The sequence below is a fragment of the Ictidomys tridecemlineatus genome, chromosome 3 (assembly GCF_052094955.1).
Source record: "Ictidomys tridecemlineatus isolate mIctTri1 chromosome 3, mIctTri1.hap1, whole genome shotgun sequence".
Lineage (NCBI taxonomy): Eukaryota > Metazoa > Chordata > Mammalia > Rodentia > Sciuridae > Ictidomys > Ictidomys tridecemlineatus.
In genome coordinates, this window is record NC_135479.1 from 154,432,858 (window position 1) to 154,453,340 (window position 20,483).

The window sequence follows — 20,483 nt, forward strand, 5'->3', positions numbered from 1 at the left end:
TTTAATGTATTCTATAAGATTATTATTATTTTTTAACTTCGGATCAAACCTAGGAGCATTCTACCTCTGAACTATAATCCTAGCTCTTTTTTAATTTTTATTTTGAGATAGATTCTCATTAAGTTTACCCAGGCTAGCCTCAGAATTGGGATCTGGGATTACAGGTATGTGTCCCCATGCCCAACTTAAAAAACAAAACAAAACAAAACAAAACATTGTGTATGTTGCATTTCCTAAAAATTAGGTCCTATACTTTGCAATGTTCATTAACTTCAAAATGGATTGCCATAATAGATATCATCTTCATATTTCATGAATGCCTATGCTCTGTGTTAAGGTATGTAGTTTTGCTATTTTTAGATGTAAAAATATACTCAATGAGTTTTCAAAGTTGTTTCAGTTTTTGCCTCACTCCTGTTTTTTGAAATTAAAAAGTTTCCACATCCCACCTCATATGAAAGAGTGGTGACACAAGATACAGGTTTAATAATTAATTTAATTACAAACTGTGACCAATTCTTGACAGTCATATTATTCAGGATATCACAGATGGATTATATAATAGCATTATCTTACATATATAAAAATTAAGAGGAAATAAAAAAGAAATGTGTAGGCATGACACCTTATCACTTAAATTTACAGTATAGAACTTTGTAAACATACAGTGTTATAAGCTAAAGCCTGTCCTCCTATCACCATTCAGCTACATGACCTTTAACAAATCACCGTTTTCTTGTTTTTAAATTATCTATCACCTGATTGCTCTATCTAATAGAGTCAATTGGCTGCATGCAAAAGTACCTTAAAAAATACCATGCACTTATAAGTGAGAACAATTACTGTAAAGTGATTTCCTATTTTTAGAGTTATACAATTCATATTTCATTAAAAGTCAACATTTATTTGCAAAAGCATCTTTTTTAAAGGAATTCTTTGGCATTAGTCTTATTGATAATCTTGTAATGATTTTGAAGCCAGTGTTTTGACTCTCAGAAACAGAATATGATATAAAGACATATTAACAGTCACAAGCTTTAATTAATAACTAATAAAATAAAATGCCTTCATATTTATTTTCCAAAATGTAATAATCCAAAAGCAATGATGCCAAGATGTTGAGATATACAAATTGAAGAGGAAGGAACAAACAACTCACAATGGTTTGCTTAAATACAAGTGCTGACTGTGGTAACTTGGGAACCAACTTCACTTACACAAAGCTTACTTGTATATAAAACACTGAAAGATAATTACAAAAAAAAAATTTTCTGTAAATTCTTAAAAACTAAAATTCTGAGATTTTGTTTCAGAAAAGTTACTTTTTTCGGCAAAACATTTAGCACGGACTACATCATCCTGAAACTATGGCACAGTCAGATAGGCCCTCCAGCCAAAATTTTTACTTTCATTGCTTTTTAATTGCAAAATGCCTATCTCTACAGTCTCTAAATTGGGGAGAAAACCTATGTTATTTATGATAAAAAAGGGAAGACTGTCACATGCAGACTAGAACCACATAATTATGAATATCTGGCAAACTGATCTCTATCTGTATATTTATAGGATCTAGTTAACATGATTACTTCAAGTTTGGAAACTTGGAGTACAAGGAAAATAATCTGCAAATATTTGTTGCTGACTTACAAAACACTGGGTTATTAATATAGTCTCTATGCTTTGATATCTGTGTCATTTCCTGGGAAATTTTTCACACTTTGGGTACTTTAAGCCTTGGGATGAAACTGTTTTAGGAGCGATTAGATAGATACAAAAAGGGTTATGTTTTAGTGCATCCTTGGTTTATAAAAATGAAAACATAAATATTACAAATATTGAAAATGTGAAAATACAATTGTGAGAGCTGCCAACTATTTGGGTACCAATCAGAAATTATCTTCATCTGATTCATCACTCTTGGGTTTGGTAAGCCTTTCCAGTTCTTCTCCATCCTATAAGGAAACAGATAAAATTAGTAATTAATTAAAACAAAATTCAAAAGGTCAAATTTAGATTTGTAAAGAGAAGTCTTACTTAACATGTAAATCAGTATCCTATTTCATTAAATTGTGAATATCATCTGGTCAAGTTAGATAAGTACTTGGAAAGTTAACTTTAGAAGCACAATGAGGAATAAAAGGAACTTACCTCAATATTACAAAGGATATATGTGGCAAACCCAAAGCCAATATCAAACTGAACAGAAAAATACTGAAAGCCTTTCCTCTAAAATGAGGAACAAGACAAGATGTCCACTCTCCCCACTTCTATTTATAGTTCATAAAAACTCTAGTCAAAGCAAACAGGCAAGAGAAGAAAATTAAAGGATACAAATAAGAAAAGAAGACATCAAATTATCTGTTTGCTGATGTCATGATCCTATATCCAGAAGACCCAAAAAACTCCACTAGACTTCTAGAGCTGATAAATGAATTTGGCAAAGTAGCAGGATACAAGATCGATATTCATAATTCAATAGATGGCCTATACTCTAGTAGTGATTCTGCTGAGAAATAAATCAGGGAAACAATCCTGTTCATAATAACTTTAAAAAACAAAACAAAACAAAAATAAAACAAGAAACATCAAAACCAAAAAAACCTTGAGAATTAACCTAATCAAGGGTGAAAGATCTCTACTAAGAAAATTATAGAACACTGAAGAAAAATTGAAGAAGACCTTAGAAGATGGAAAGACCTCCCATGTTCTTGGATAGACAGAATTAACATTGTCAAATGGCTATCCTACCAAAATCAATATAAGATTCAATGCAATTCCCATCAAAATATCAATGACATTCTTCACAGAACTAGAAAAGCAGTCTTAAAATTTATCTGGAAAAATAATAAAAGACCCAGAATACCCAAAGCCACCCTGAGCAAGAAGAATGGTGCTGGAGACATCATAATATTTAATCTCAAATTATACTACAGAGCTATAGTAATAAAAGCAGCATGGTACCAGCATCAAAATAGACATGAAGACTGATGGAATAGAAGACAGAGAGATAAACCCACACAGATACACAGTCATCTGATACTTGACAAAGGAATCAAAAACATGTGTCAGAGAAAAGATAGCCTTTTAAACAACTAGTACTAGGAAAACTGAATAGAAATATGAAACTAGATCCCTATTTCTTGCCCTGCCCCCCAATCAAATCAAAGTGGATCAAAGACTTAGGAATTAGACCAGAAATTTTGCAACTGCTACACGAAAACAAAATTAACGCTCCATCATATTGATGCAGGCATTGACTTCCTTAACAAGACCACTAAAGCTCAAGAAATAAAACCAACAATCAACAAGTGTTCAGTATAGCAAAGAAAAAGATTAAGAGCATGAATAGGGACCCCACAGAATCAGAGAAAATCTTGGCAAGCTACTTCTCTGACAGGGAATTAATATCCAGAATATATTAAAAAACTCAAAAAGATTAACCTCAAAGAAACAAATAACCCAAATCAATAAATGAGAAAAACAACTAAAACACATTTCTCAAAAGAAGAAAAACAAATAGTCAACAAATATATGAAAAAATGTTCAACGATATCTAAGGAAAACACAAATCAAAACTACACTAAGTTTTCATGTTGCTTTAGTTAGAATGGCGATTATCAAGAATACAAGTAATAAATAAATGTGGGGAAAAATGACACTTAAACATTGTTGATGGGATTGCATTTTAGTATAACCACTCTTGGAAGCAGAACAAAGATTTCTCAAAAGACTAGGAATGGAACCACCATATGGCTCCACTACCCCACTACTTGGTATTTATCCAAAAGAACTAAAATCAGCATACTACAGTGATACAATCACATCAATGTCTACAGCAGCACAATTAAAAATAACTAAATTATGGAACTAGCTCAAGTGCCTATTAATAGGTTAATGGATTAATAAAATGTGGAATATATACACAATGGAGTTTTACTCAGCCACAAAGGATGATGAAATTATGGCATTTGCTAGTAAATGGATGGAAACAGAGAACATCATGCAAAGCGAAATAAGCCAGACTCAGAAAATCAAGGTTGAATGTTTTCTCTCATATGTGGAAGTTAGGGCAAATAAGTAGGGGGGGAGAGTAGGGGGGAAATCAGGTATCATAAAGATAAAGGGAAGTTCAGTGGAGTAGGATATGGGGGGGACAGGAAAGGGGAGAAAATGCAAAAATGAATTTAACAAAATCACACTATGTGCATATATAAATATACCACAGTGAATTCCACCTTTATGTATATGTCAAAAGCACCAATCAAAAATAAACAAATGTGCAAAACAAGATCAGTAGAGTAGACAAAGTATAGGAAAAGGGAGGAGGGAAGGGAAGCAGGAAGACAGGGATCTAAATGGAATAAATCAAATTCCATGCTTGAATGATTTTGTCAAAAAGAATCCAATTACTAAGTATAACTATAATATTGTAATAAAAAATTAAACTTAAAAAAAAGTAAAATGTACTCCAAAGTTAACAACATGAGTAAAGTAAGGAGCACCACCTGCTGGTCTTGAGGTGAAACAATTAAAGGATGGAGGAAAAAATATAAACTAGTCTTACTACCTAAATTGATGTCATTTTACTTAAAAGTTGGGGCAAACATCATCATCAGTCCATTGTCGGGGGAAAAGAGGAATTCTGAATGTATACTGGCAGGACTGGGGCATGTGGGATGTAAACTTCTAAATTTTTCATCTTCAGATTTGTTTTATTACCACCTGAGAGGCATGACACTTACAGAAAGTCTGCCATGGATGCTAGTAAGTAACAGACTTCCCAAAGGGTGAACATGTAAATGTGTTCATTGTGTGAAACAGTTCATATTTTGTATAATCATGAAAATTGTAAAGCTAAAGCTATATAGAAGAGTTCATTGCATTTTTTTTGTCTAACCATATATTTAACTCCTTAATAGAATCTCCAAGATTATGAATTTACTTATAACATGAGTGAAATATCCTTCCACATGATTATAAGCAACTGACATATATTCAGAATAACTACATACGTGTTTTTCTAGAAATTTTTTTTCTACTTGTGAAGATCTTTTTGAAAACTACCTTCCTTAGAAACTGTCTTTCTGGCACATTGTGGTTTATAAATAACTATAAGAAAAATTAAAGAGCTAGGTTTTCCATGTAAGAGTGATGAAAGTAAAAGATAAACTTCTTTTTATGAATGAGGCTTATTTTTCCACCTATTGTGCAGTGGAAAGAGCAAGAGACTAGGAGTCAGACCTCATGGGTTTAATATTAATTCTTTCACTTATTACCTGTAAAACACTTAGCCAGTTTCTTCAATCATAAAGGTAGGGAAACTGGACAAGACCTGGGAAGCATCTTCCAGGTCAGTGATACTATCAACACATAAAGTCCTTGAGAGATGATTTAAACTTTTTCTTGATCCCTGATAGCATTTATCATGAGTCCCTGCAAACATCAATGCACATCTGTTGACTGCTTTCCAACAGTCACAGAGATCTAATACTTTTCTTATTTTTCCTTGAATAAACATGTTTTCAATTTGGGGAAGAACAAGCAAAAAGCAGTATCCTCACAAACTTACCCCACTGGAACGCTCCCAAAGATTGCCACTTAGATCTCTGACCCTCTCTTGCCTAGGTGGATATTCCAGGCTTTGAGGCTTGCCGGCATTATAAATAAAAATGGAGAGCAGGACTGATGGGGCTTCCAAGAAAAACTCCAGGGAGGGCCTGAAGTCAAAGACCAGGACAGATACTGCTGTGATGATGACAGTGGTGATCTGAGCCATCAAGACATGGAACATGTTATCCAGGAACTTGAGAATGAAAGCTACTGAAAGGCCCTGGAATGCAGTTACAAAAATAAGGGCTACTGAAAATACATTGTGTCCATAAAAAAATCCACAGTTCTTAATCTGATCACGGTTACTGCTCTGAAGGCCCAGTGTCAGTCCATTAAAAAGAATGCCAAAGAAATAGAGTTTGCTGTTCTGTATGAAGATGTTTTCAGTGAGCTGGTTCCCTTCCTTCAATATTTTTTCATTATAAATATTAGCCATTGAAGAAATAAAACATTGTACTATAATAAGGATATGGCCCAAGCCAAGGCGGATGTGACTGAAAACTCTAGCTGTGGTGTTCCATTTAGTTTCAGGAAAAGTCCACTCCTTTGCCGTACAATTGTCTTTTCTGGAACATTCACTTCTGAAATGAAGGCATGAATTGGATGGGGTGAAGAAGGCATCATGATGAAATCCATGTCCTGCCAGGTTATGCTGTGAAGTTTTAGTGCCAGCAGTTAGGGCCACAATAGACAAGAAGAGAATCAGGAGGGAAGCCCACTGTGTCCAGTTTAGATGCCGCCTGTTCCAAAGATGAAAAACAAGATTTTACTACTGTCTTTCCCACCTGTATCCATTGTTTCTACTGAAAACCCAGAAACCCAAGTGCTTGTTGAATAAACTATACCCAGTTTTGCTAGCATTCCCCACACTTCAAGTTCAAAGAAAACCTGCTGGTGGTATCTCTGTGTCTCAAATTTGACATTTTAATTTGCTTTCATAATAACTTCCCTTAAGGCCATTCAATCATTTCTTCTTCTTGTGGGTTTCCTTTTAGGCAGCAAGTTTAACAAAGCACCATCTCTACATCCAGAGCTATCTTGGTACAGAAACCTCTGTGCTACAAGATTGGTTACAGCAGTGATTCTCAAATTGGTTTCTAAAGACCTGAAAAAATGCAGAGTAGCTTCAGAAATCTTCTATATAGATGATTCCCACCCACCAGCCCCCTGAAAGGAGATCTATTCTTCAGAAGTGTTCATGAACCAAAAAATATTTAAGGAAGCTAGCTCCTGAATGAAGGTCCTAATCAGAAAAGCATTATATTGTTAACTACTGGCTGATAAGGCAAGGAAAAAAAGATTTTTGGGGTAGTATTTCAGTTTAAAAATCTAACAATGCTTTATTTATTTATTTTACCTTACAACAGACTTGTGAGATACAGGAGATATGAATTATTATTTAATTTTGCTTAATCATTCAGTTCAACAGATATTTAATAAGCAGCTACTACATGCCAGGCAAACTGGGGAGATAAAGACTGGATCATTCTCCTTAATGAATTTATGCTTTAATAAGGAGAGTTATAAACCAAATAATGGCAGTAGAATGTGTGACAAATGATACATGGAACCACTGAAGTAAGGAAGGAGCACTTGAATCTGTAAACAAAGTCAGGTATGGCTTCAATGAGGAAATGACACTTGAGATGAAAAACATCTAAATGGACACTGGTCATCTCCAGACAGAGTGACGTATCTATACAAAGGCAACAATCATTTACAATGTTAACGAAGAACAAAGGAATATCTCAGGTTGTGGTACTCTGCAGAGAACAAAATCTTGATGCTAGAAGATCAATTAGGTTAAAGAAATGAGAAGCCAAGAAAAGAATATGACATAAGTAAAGGCAGAAGAATAAAGTTATATATGAGAACCAGAAGTCCTAAGAATTTTATTGGAGAACTTATTGAGCACCTACTTTTGGGGGTCAGGCTCTGAGGGAGGAAAGCTGTCTTGAAAGGTTAACTGATTTCCCTAAGGTCTATATTATGAAGGAGTAAGAAAGGGATCTGAGTCATAGTTTTGTATGTTCTAGATCATCACAACTTTTTAAGAATAATTCTGAGGGATGGGGATGTAGCTCAGTGGTAGTGTGCTTACATATCATGCTCAAGGCCCTGATTTCAATCCCCATACTGCTAAAAAAACTAAAACCAAAACAAAATGACAACAAAAAAACTTCAGAAATAATTCTGAGCTCCCATGATATATATATGAAGGGTAAACACATACGTCTGATTCCACTAATACTTCTATATAGCTTCATGCTCTGACACTGTGAAATCCATACCAGTCTAGACAGCAACACACCTGTCTGCACACTTTCATGTCTTCTCATTTACATAATTTTCTAATTAACTAGAGCTAGAGCTCAGTGATGGGGTTAGCTATAGCTCTATGTCATGAGGTCAAAAATTGTGAACTAGTTTCCTAAAGTTCTGAAGGTGCAGTTGGTACATACTAAGTAGTGGAAAGCAAACAGAAATGGTAAGAGAAAATTACAGAGATGAAAAATGGATGTCTGATTTATTAAAATAATTATATAAACAAATATTATACATAAGAATTGAGGCAAAAACAGTATCTTTAGAAATTTTGAATTCTTGGAAAATAGACTCTCCCTTAATATTGACATTGCAAATAAAGAATCTAAGGAAACAAACTATTAAACTAAATAATACCTACTCTAAATAATTACTCACCTGAGGTAATATTCCAGAAGGTAAAAATTATTAAAAATTATTAAGAAATTGTATGCTTTCCAAAAAAATATAAAGCTTCATAAATTATCCTGCAAAATTAGCTAAGGACTTGTGTATTTATAAATGATGACCAATTCTGCATGGAAAAGTTTATTCTTCAGTTTAATTAATGTAATAAAATAGTTCACTTATCTAATTCTTCCTCTGTTCAAGTAAAACAGAGTCAATTACTACTAGGAGCTGACTGCTAAGTGAACCGAGTGGCTAAAAGACCACTTTTCCTGATGGTCTCTGCTCCCAAATCTCTGTTCCCAAATGTGTTTTTACCTGGTGACCTCCTTATTGTCATAACATATTTTAACAACTACATAAATGATAAACTATGAAAAGGGATACTGTTTTATTTAAAACTGAGTTGAAACTTTTAGAAATACTAGGTAAAGGGAAATAATTCAGAAGATAAAAAGCTGGTTGTAAATTATATATAGGTAAGCTAATTGTAAAGGTTAGGGAAAAATAATAAAAATCTTGATGAGTTATCTTCCTTAGAAGTATTTTCAAATACTTGATGTGCTTTAAGGTAACTGAAACCAGAAGTCATGGATCATAAGTGACTATAGCTTCATACAAGAAAGAAACCAAAGAACTCCAATTAGCAAACCCTACATATACTCAAGGGAAAAACCCTAGCTCAACAACAGAAAGATGTTCATCAAAAGGATGAACAGATAAACAAAAGTTAAAATAAATTTAGATTTACACACATACACTATCCCCATTTGCAGTTTTGTTTCTCATGCAAACCCAAAACTAATAAATGAAAAACTCCAGACAAAACCATTTATATGTTTCAAATTCTCTGATGTTTTAGGCAGGATAAAATCTCATTATAGCAAGTCTGTCCCACCTTAATATGAATCATCCCCTTTCCCTGTGTATCTGTGTTGTATGTGCTACCTACCCATCAGTCAGTTATCATATTGACACTTGAGGTATCACAGTGCTTGTGCTCAAGTAATGCTCATTTTACTTAGTAATAGCTTTAAGGAGCAAGAGTAATGATGCCAACAATTCAGAAATGCCAAAGAAATGCTTTAAAGCACTTCCTTTAGGTGAAAAGGTTAAAGTTCTCAACGGAGGGGTGGGGGGGGGTGGGGGAGGAAAACAAAATACATGTTTTGCTGCCAAACTTCAAACTGCAAAAATTGTACTCACAGTATATGGCAAATATTTAGTTAAGATGAAAAGGGCATTACATTTGTATATGTATATAGAGAAAAAACTACTGTAACAGGGTTCAGCACTATCTAGTTTCAGGCATCCACTGGGAGTATTAGAATGTCTATCTCCCACAGATGGGGGGGGGGTGGATTACTGTTTTTGCAGTTAGCCCTCTGTATGCATAAGTGCTGCATCAATAGATTCAACTAACTGCAAATCAAAAATATTTTAAAAGAATTTTATCTGATCATGTACAAATTTTATGATTTCCTAAACAATACAGTATGATAACAATTTACAAAACATTTACATTGTATTAAGTATTTTAAGTAATCTAGAAATGACAGAGTATATGGTAACATGCAAATACTGAGACCTGAACATCCATAAATTTGGTATCTGCAGGGGTCCTGGAACCAATCTGCTATGGATATCTATGGATGACTATATATTGAGATTCTCCATTATGAGTTTACCTAGTGACTGAACAATCACATTCAAATTATGTCAGATAAAAATAATTCTACCATCTTTCTACCATATTGGGAAATATGGCACAAAGATGGTAGAATAGTAAATATGCTAGATAGTAAATCAAGGCAGAGCATCAAAACAATTTAGTAGGTTATGAAACAATTTATTTTCTCAAAGCACTGTACAAAATACATTTCCTAGTAGCAAAGAGACCGACTGGAGTAGATTTAAGAGAAATCATAAAGCTTTGTAAAGTAAATAAATAATTTTGAAGAAAATGCTTACAATCCTGAGTGGGATATTTCTTAATTCTTCTGCTGGTTGGGACAGGTTGTGTATCAAAATGTGTTTGTTAATGATCTTTTCCCACAGCTTTGCTTGGTAAAATCAGAGAACCTTATACATATAAGTAGGTAAAAATAACTGCTAATCATGGTTATTTTGCTGTAAAATATAAATTTCCAGGTTGATGCTATTATTTTCCAAAGCCAAAGCAAACAAGATTAAACAACTCTGCTAAGGTGCAAGAGCAAACCAATGAGGCAGACTTGAAGGCAGAATGTTTGCCACCAGTTTCCACTTTGAATTAGTGGCTACATTTCAAAGAACAAATCTATATTCACATAGAGTTTCTTGAGAAAAGCCAATAGGACATTTAAATGGTATTTTTCCCCCACTTTCAAATTCCTCCAACTAATTCTTGCATTAATCACCACCTAATTTTTTCTACTTTTGCAGCCTTATTATACCTGTATAGAAAAGATGTTTGATGGCTCTGTTAGAGTCAAGTATAAAACAACTAAGTATTCTAAATGAAAAATGAGTTATGGCAAACAAACCAAGAACATGTGATAGAACCCTTAAGTTGCTACTCCAAAGCCAAAATTTCATGGCAAAGGGCAAAGGAATGATCATATGACCCACAAAGAGTGGAAAAACAAACAACATATACCACCAATGACAAAATGATTAAAAGAGAACACAGTTAAGGAAGAGAGGAAAATTATTCAGCCTCTAAAAAGATGGAAATCCTGTTGCATGCTACAACACAGACGAACTTTGGAAACATAAATAAGTGCAAGAAGCCAGTCACAAAAAGAGAATGTATGATTCCATTGACATGAGGTTTCTAAAGCGGTCAAATTCACAGAAACAAAAAGTAGAATGAATGGTGGTTACCAAGCGTGGGAGGAAAAAAAAGAGAGTTGTTTAATGTGTTCAGAGTTTCAAATCTGTAAGTTGGAAAGTATGATTGGTTGCACAATAAAATGAATATGCCTAATATGCAGAATCATATAATAAAAAAATGGTTAAGATGGCAAATATGCTGTGTGTTTTAACAATTAATAAAAGTTAAAAATGTAATAAAAGCTAATACTAAATAAAAGAATACTTAAAAGTCATGCTCATAAAAACACTATTAATTAGCACACTATTGTGGCTTTATTATTTAGAGATGCATCAGTGCTAATTTTTGAATTAATACAATTAAGACCCACTCAGGTTGCTAATTTTGCTTTCCTGGAAGAAATAAAACTGGAGTGGTTTTATTATTCTTTACCATAAACACTTCCAAGGGCTCAAAACAGAGAGATATTTATTAACATGTCTAAGAACCAATATTATTGTTCTGAAAATAAGAGGTAAAGTGTATGGAAAATATTTTTAGCTTTAGTTCATAAATGTGATTATTAAAATTTGCAAAATATAATTATTATTATAATTAATGTTAAAACAATTAAAATTTACAGTACAAGTAGATTTGAATTTGCTTATATGAAGAATTAACTTTCTTAATACAAACAGTTAAATGCTTAAAAATTTAACTAGATTTACTAGAGGGTAAAGTTAGAACAACTAACGAATGAATTTCAAATCATGTATGATTTGGCAAATGAAGTTTTAATGTAATCTCAATAAAAAACTTGTATATTATCTAATAACTTAAGTTTTATACTATGTGTCCTAATGAACTGGCATTTCTCTGGAAAAAATTTGAGGCCTCTACTCCCTTATTAAACTGTGAACATTTTATTAAATGTTGGAACCAGTTTTTTTTTTTTTTTTTTGTTCATGGAAGTGCATCTCCATTTTATCACAGGAACTAAATACAAAAATATTATCACTTACACAAATTCTCCTAGAATGCAATTTTTTACAAAGTGATTATCATGTTGATTTCAAAGGCTTCAAAACATTTTTTGGAATCGCATTCTTTTAACTTGCTAGTTATAGAATTGTTTTTGCAATTCACAACTAAAGTGAAGAACATGATGCACAAAGCAAATTTCAATGTATTCTAACATTTAAACTATACTAAGTGTACTGTTAATTCTTAAAAATATCTCACATTAACTATCAAGTTGAATGTTTCCTCAGAGTAAATGTTTCTAGAAACTCACATAATTTATATAATAAATGTATCATGGATTCAACAAACATTTAGGTTGCCTCTATATAAGCTATCCATCCTTTAGTACACATAAATTATTAAGGAACACCTATCACATAACATATAAATATAAGAAATTAAGAAGATAAAAAGAATGTAAAATTTAAAAATCGTCATGACAAATATAATAAAAAGTTAATTTTATTCTTTTATCGTCATTATTAACAAATTCATTTGAGATTAAGTACCTACTATCTTTGTATCAGCCTACTTCAGACTACAATATTTTCCTTTTTGCTTTGTAGCAGAGCCTATTTACTGAAAAATGTTTATACTACTCAGTGGTCCTCCTGGATATTGTAAGATGGTTGAAAACATTTTTAAGTCTAAAAGCCCATCATTCTTATTCATTTTGACTAGATTCTTCAAACAAATTGTCTTCCAGTTAGGGATCAAATCATGAATTTATCTCAAAGGGTTAAAAAAAGAATTTGCCACTCTATCATCTCCAAAGAACTAATGTATTAAATATCTTAGGAACCTCTTGATTCCCTAATTAAGTGTCCAATTGACTGTATTTAAAAAGCTTATGAATTCTTTCTTGAAAATCTGGCACTAATAATTAAAGTAATAATTATAGCCCAATTAATTATCTTATTTTTGAGATGCTCAAGACATTTTACATATATCTGATCACAGAAGTTTTAGACTGGAGTTGCTTTCAACATGGGTTAAACAATGTGCCCAATACACAAAGCCAATTAGGAACAAAATCTTGGTCTTGGGATTCGGAGGGCTCAGGGCCCCGGGTATATCATCTGAAACCAGGCTGTGCCATTTTAAAGTATGATATATGCTTTCACAGCAAGCTACTTACTTCAGCACTATCCTGAATAGAAGAGCTGTTGTTATAATGCTAAAATTTGAGAAGATAACAGCCATGGCCTAGAAAGAAAGAGAAGATAGAATTACAATTCAAACAGAGTACTGACCTAAGAAATCTCCCAGTTTAGTAATTCACCTGACAAAAAAAGCTTTTTAGTAAAAAACCAGAGGGGCTATTAGGGCAGCTATTTCACTAGAGGATTAAATTCCATTTTTATTGCTTGTTAAATTTATGGAGATATGATCAAATTATTGTTCAGGCTTTGAAACTGTGTGTTTGAGTTCAGGCAATGCCTGTGTAAATAATCTTTATGTGTAGATCTGGAAATACTTATGACTTGTAAAGGTTTAGGTCTAGAAATTAACAGCTACCATGCCTATGAAATATACTTTCCATTGCTTTCAATACACTTTATAGATTTTTAATACTGCTTCTATAGGTGAGTAGAAAGGAAGTACCGTTAGGCCCATTTATATGGTAATAAAATTTAGACAGATTTTTAAGCATCTTTACTGTTCTAGAAATTGAATCAATTTTCCAGCTTGAACTAACATGACTCAAAATCAAACTCCACCCTTTGGATTGATTCAAGTTATTCTAAACACTTAGAAACATGTTAGCCAGATTTTATAGTGGTCTGTTTTTGAGAATTCTGTCACACTTCATAGGAACAGTATTAATCTGTATGTGTATATAGTTTGCTCAGAAAGCATGAAAATCTATCACTGCTCTATACAACTGGACCTGACAATATCAATAATTTTAAAAATAAATCCTATGATTTGGTTCACCCTGCTTTCTTCCTTGCTATCAATTTAAGTTGATTAAACTCCACAGAGAGCCAGGTGTAGTGGCACATCTTTGTAATCCCAGTGAATCTAAAGGCAAAGGCAGGTGGTTTGCAAGTTCAAGGCCAGCACGGGCAACTTGGCAAAACCTTGTCTCAAAAAAAAGGGTTTGAGAAGTAGTTCAGTGGTAGAGCACTCCTGATTCCAATCCCTAGTACCAACAGTATAATAAAAACTAAAAATAAACTCCAAAGAGTACAAGCAGTCTTATGTAACTACTAATGATAGCAAACATGGCTAATAAGCAGCTACATTAAAACTGAAAAAGAATAATTCAAAAAAACTAACAATAATTCAAAGAATATACCATTGTTGCTTTTCTACTGAATTTTTAAAAATTTTCATTGATGTGCAATAATTGTAAATATTTATGGGGTACATAAAGGGTGATAATTTGATACATACATAATGTAACATAATACGTGTAATACAATGTAATGATCAAATCAAGGTGATTAGCATTTCTACCTTCTTAACCATTTATCTTTTCTTTTATTGGAAAACTTTGAATTGGGTTTTTCCAGAGTATGTCTCTGTAAGACAAATTCTTGTGAACCCCCAGTTAAAAGAGAAAACTAAGATGAGGAAAATGTTTGGTAAGAGTAAAGAAGTGGTGGTCCTAGATAAATATACCAAGGGCAATGCAAACACACCTAACTAAGCAGCCTGGTTGGTCTGAGGAATTCTAAACACTGTTACCATATAGTACTATAGAATAAATCAAACATAAGAGCTATTTGCCCCTAAATTTCCATGTATCTCCCTTTAATTCTTTCAATTGGCTCAAATAGAAATACAAGAGTATGCCATGTGGTTTGTTTTATAATATCTGTGTTTGTACATTATTGGGAAGGAAAAGCAAAACAATAAATACAGAAGAAAAAGAAGAAACATGCAGCAGGCATGGTGGAGCACACCAGTGATCCCAGTGGCTTGAGAGGCTGAGACAGGGGAGGATCCCAAGTTCAAATTCAGCCTCAACAACTTACTGAGAATCTAAACAACTTAGGATGACCCTGTCTCAAAATAAAAAATAAAAAGGGCTAGGGATATCACTCAGTGGTTAAGTATCCTGGTATCCAAAAAAAAAAAAAAAAAAAAAAAAGGAGAGAGAAAGAGAGAGAAGGAAAGGGGAAGGAAAGGAGTATAAATTTAGAGTTTCTCTGTTGGATACAAAAAAAAAACCAACAAATATTTATTTACTGAATGTGAATAATTATATTGTTAGGCACAGGAATTCTCAAATCTAAAAAAAGAAGTGGAAACAAGAATTTATAAGACGTTTTAGATGGACTGAGCACTAACTACCAACATGGGTCAAGGAGCTAAAAGTGATCAACTAGTCCAGATTCCTGCTTTTGACTTAGATTAGTTTATTTCTACTTAATAGAGTAACCGAAACTTAGAGCAGTTAGGGCCTAACTTGTTACATAGCTTTTAAGTTGTGAAAAAAATGTTAAAATCTCCTGTTTCCTACTATAGTGCTATTGCGCCTTTTCATCCTGTTCTAAAATTCACCTGGTTACATGTAACAGGTTTCACAGAGATCAGTGACAATAAAAATCCTACTTACAACCAAAATGCCCACTTTAACCTTTTAAAGAAACTTAAAACACATTCTGGCAATAAAGGCAATAGAGATACTCATTTTATAAGATGTTAATAGGAATACATATTTGAGTATCAACTGAGTAAAGGGTAAAAGCAGAAGACCAAACTTCAATGTTGATTACTGATGGCTTTCCAAAGTGACACAAAGGCTTTTTCAGTTGGGAGGATACAATCCTTACTCTCAAAGAATTTGCTGGTTAAATGATAAAATTAATAAAAAAGAAAATCTACACAAATAGAAAGCATTTAAACTACATTAGAACAGGTGTAAGAGAGATATTTTCTGAGTTAATAATGGAAGTCTGCTTGGATGTTGAGATTGAGATTAGAGGTTGATTACAGTATGGCTCAGAATATAGGCAGACTGACTAAGGTTACACAAAGAGGCATGGCTTCAGATCTCTTGGAACAAGGAGCAACTCCACCATAGCAGTCAGTACACTTTAATATAGTAATCTCTAACAGTGACAGAACCTGGCAAGCAGATCCATAATTTCACTTTCTAATGAATCTGGGAAAATTTCAGCAAGGTCAGTCAGAGCCACAAGAAACTTAAGACAGTCGAGGAAAATGATGGAAAAAAAAAAGGAAGATACTTTCTGGGACTCATTTCTCTGTTATCGTTTCAATGGCATTCTGTCATATTTACTTACAGGCTGAAGATAGGATAGGACATAGAAGACAATCAAGTTGTCCAGGAAATAGAGAAAGGCAGGAATGGACCACTTCATGAAATTACAGAATTCCTTCCAGGAAGCACATCTCAAATTTCTATTTCGATGAGGTTCTACAGAAAAAAAACGGGGCAATAAATAAATAATCTTGATGAGAAAGCCTATATTTTTAGAGAAAGTACATTATATCTTATCACTGATAGAATTCGTCAAAAGGAGTTTTATAAGCTTGCTTCCTAAGTGGTCATTAGCCTATAAAAAAAAGATAATATGAAATTTTACTAGTCTCTCTCTAACCCACTTTTGTGTCCTATCACTGACAATCAGCAACATCCTTATTAGGATAATACTGATTATCCTAATTACTGTTAACTTAAAGCAGAAGTATTGTTTAAGTTGACTCAAGATACACATGTGGTTTCTCTTATATCTCTGAGAGCATAAGAGTAAGAGAAAAATCAATGTTAGAATAAGTGTGTTGGGGAAACAAGTTTCATGTTGGGATTCCTTCCTACCCTGCAGAAGACCAGGAAACAGAATTAATATGTAGAAATTTATACATATCGAACTAAAGCAATTAAAATTAACTTTTACTAATTCTAGTGTGAGTTTTTATCCAGTTCCAGACTGCCAAACACTGCAACAGGAGAATGTAAAATGAAAAGAGAAGCAAACAGTTTAAACTCTGCAAGTAATGCTTGCGTTTCATGAAATTAAAACTAACTAGTATTCCACTAACTAGAAACTCTACACAGATTGAAACCCTTGAATGTTTAAAGTCATGTTCCCAGGCAATCACTTTAATGCTTTACATTTTACGTTTACCTCATCTGAGAAGGCAGATCAAAGAAGCAGAGGGTTAAGGGTTCATAACTGGAGAAATGAGGTGAAGAATTACGACAAAGACCTGTACATTCCATAAAGGGTAATACTTTTACATTTGAGGAAAGGATTACTATTCCTATTTAATAGTTCTACCTCAAAACATAGTACCTCTTTGACTCCAGAGTTACTATGGTGACTTCCCTGTACAAAATGGGAACTGTTTTGCAATATGATGCATAGCACCTCACATTAGCAGTGATTTAGAAAATCCTGAATTTAGATAAAAAACCAACGGGCTTGTGAAACCATAACAAGAACAAGTATGAGGGAAAGCAGTGGACAGGATGTGTGGGTTCATGTACTAGCTCTGTCCTTTCTAGTACAGCTCTACAGAATACTTTGAGCATACTTCTCTACCTATAATAAAACACAATTATGTTAGTGTCTTAGCTTCCTCAGATATAAAAAGGACCAGAATGATATAAACTGTCATTTCCAGTTCTAATGTTTTTTGATTCTGCGATTACATAGTACCATTTCAAGACTCACCTTTCTTTATAACACAGAAGGACACAAGCACACAGAAAACTAGCTTCACCAGTTCTGAGCATACATTCACAGTAGTTGGTAGATAATCATACTTGTTCTCTGAAATATAACAGAAATGTTTTCTTAACTATACTTTTTATTCTATATGTTTGTATGCAGTTAATAATTATAATTGTCTTTAAACTTAAAAGCTGGCTTTGCACTGACTGCAATAAATTTCTTACCATTTGCTTTGCTTTTATGAAATTTTGAAACAGTTCATCCAGTGTATTAGCTATCTCTCTTTTATTTAGCTTTAAGTTATAAAGCATGCCTAATGCTTTCATCCATGTTACTAATAAATATGTTGAAGAGACTAGGGCCAATAGCAAAGAAAGCTCTGTGGCAAGGCATTGCAGACTGCCTTCTAAATTGACCATTTAATTGACACTTAGGAGTCTGACTAATCAAGCTGTTATGATTTTACTTGCTGTATTATTACTCAGTTTATGGTTCTTCTTATTTGACCTTTCTACCTTATTAAAATCAAGGTATACTTTATCAATGGCATTCCCTTAACTCAGAATTTTCCAATGTGTTTCATATCATAGTACACACAGAAAACATTTTTAGCTTTTTTTATCCACTGTCTCTGCATCTTTGCCATATTTCTATTTCTATTTTCACAATGTGTTTCTATGTATGTCTCCCCAAATAAAGTGAGTTCTTAAGGATAAGGTCAATAGCTTATGCACTTTGAATTCATATCACTAAGACTTAGCCTAGGACCTGACAGAAGTTAACTGACATTGAGACACACAACTCCCCAAGTAGATCATTTAGAGTGATGATATCATGGTTTTGAGTGTTATCAATAAGTAGTGAGAAATACTCATAACAATTTTATGGAATTGACGTATTTGCTTAAATTCTTACATTTTAAAAAATAATAATTTATTGGGCACATACTTATCAAACCTTATAAACTATATTAACCCATTGATATAATAATTATACCTCAAAAACAGCAAGTGACCAAATATATTCTCCCATCTACTTCAAAATAGGCTGAAATTATACATTTTGTTATATGCCCAGAAACACCTGCTGATTGAAGAAGTAATCATATGTTGTAAGATGTTCTGTACAAAGGGTTTGATTTGGTCCTTGCCTGAACCAGACTGCACTATCAAAATTTTTTCTTGCTGAGAAATGAAAGGTTAAAGAATAATATTTAAATATGCTTTATCATTCATATGAAGGAAAGCACTTCATAAGTTTATTATCTCCATTTTATACACAAGGAAACCAAAGACAGGAGAGAATGTGTGATTAAGTATTCTATATAGTTCTCCTCTTGCCCTGTAAGAGTTATTTCTATTCTTCACACTTGAATAAATTCTACTCCTTCAACTCTCTCTCTCTCTCTCTCTCTCTCTCTCTCTCTCTCTCACACACACACACACACACACACAAAAGGATTCTATATAACCTTGTAAGTCTTAACTTACCTTCATTGGCAGAGTATTTTACCAGTAAGATGCGACTTGAGCTTAAAGCAATGAATAAGGCACCTAGCAGGAATGTATACATTGTTGAGAAGGGCCATAACCCAGGCCGCCTACAGCACTTTCTTTCCATTGTACTGATTTTAAATTGCCTTAAAGAGAACAACACTTTCATGAGTAACCCTGTTGTCAGACCTAGAGATTAAACATAATGCAAATATCACTGACTGTGCAGACTAGGAAATTTTCAGTAATCTGGCTATGGCTATATCAGAATCAAAAAACTTGAATACAGGAGAAAAATGGGGAAAGGAAATGAAAAATCAAAATCAAAATCTGTTAAGAGGGGGTACTCGAGAGAGAGAAACGGCAGGGCCGGATTAGAAATGCTGACCAATCGTTGCCAGTGAGAATCTGACATTTTGGTACTGCAGAAAAGCAGTCCAACTCATCAGCAACTTTTCCCTGAAACCAGAAACAGGATTTTGGAATTACATTTTGAGTAGCAGCTCTTCCCTCAGATGAAGGGGTTTTCTGGGAGAGATTTCGTTGTCATAATGACCAAAATGAAAATGTCTAAAACACAGCTGCTAATTTTTACTCCACTGGTGTGGGAAACAGAAGAGCCAATCTTTGGGTTCAACGAGTCTCAGGCCTCTTTTGACAGCTTGAGGACACGAAATCCCAGGCTGGGTGAGTACCTGCCCAAAGCCTCCCAGCATACCGGTAAGCACCGCACATGGAGCCCGGGACTGGAGAGAAAATGCCAATTCTACAGCGCAGCCAGGCACAAGCATGACAGAACCAACGAGACACCTCCAGTTTACAAGGAGGCCAGGTTTCCCTCCACAGAAAGGGAAACCCTTTCATTACACCTGCGCAGTAAGGAGCTCGACTGGCAACACTCCCCCCCTTTCATGCGCACGCGCAATACTTTGCCTGCGGGGCGCGGTTACCTCAGCCGTCAGAAAAGCTTCTAGTGGAAGAACGCACATCATAGAGCTAAGACAGTGATTGTTTAGCTCCGTAGTAGCAGCAGCAGGTTTTTACGGTCCATAGGAAGGGAAGCTATAAGAGGGAAACAGAGGCGAAAAAGCCTCTCCCCTCGGCTCCTTATTCCGGAACAAAAAGCAAGATAACGTCTCGACCTGGATAGAGCGTACTCGGCGCCCATTGCGCAAGCGCGCTCAGGGTTAGGCTTCC

At 34.0% G+C, this 20,483-nt stretch overlaps 1 protein-coding gene across 4 annotated transcripts; it reads right to left on the reverse strand.

Moving 5' to 3' along the window:
* Positions 1-478: 478 nt before the first annotated feature.
* Slc35a5 (solute carrier family 35 member A5) lies at positions 479-20,472 on the reverse strand. Of its 4 annotated transcripts, none has more exons than XM_078044230.1 (7): positions 20,237-20,472; positions 19,284-19,432; positions 17,794-17,892; positions 16,399-16,532; positions 13,278-13,345; positions 5,570-6,350; positions 479-1,952 (listed from the first exon to the last, which is right to left on the reverse strand). In XM_078044230.1, exons 2-7 carry the CDS (start codon positions 19,411-19,413, stop codon positions 1,887-1,889), a joined length of 1,278 nt encoding a protein of 425 aa, XP_077900356.1. In that variant the 5' UTR covers positions 19,414-19,432; positions 20,237-20,472; the 3' UTR covers positions 479-1,886. The 4 variants fall into 4 exon arrangements, with proteins under 4 accessions (XP_077900356.1, XP_077900355.1, XP_077900357.1 ...); XM_078044229.1 differs by lacking the exon at positions 20,237-20,472 and adding an exon at positions 20,005-20,188; XM_078044231.1 differs by lacking the exon at positions 20,237-20,472 and adding an exon at positions 19,982-20,107.
* Between the last annotated feature and the right edge of the window lie 11 nt (positions 20,473-20,483).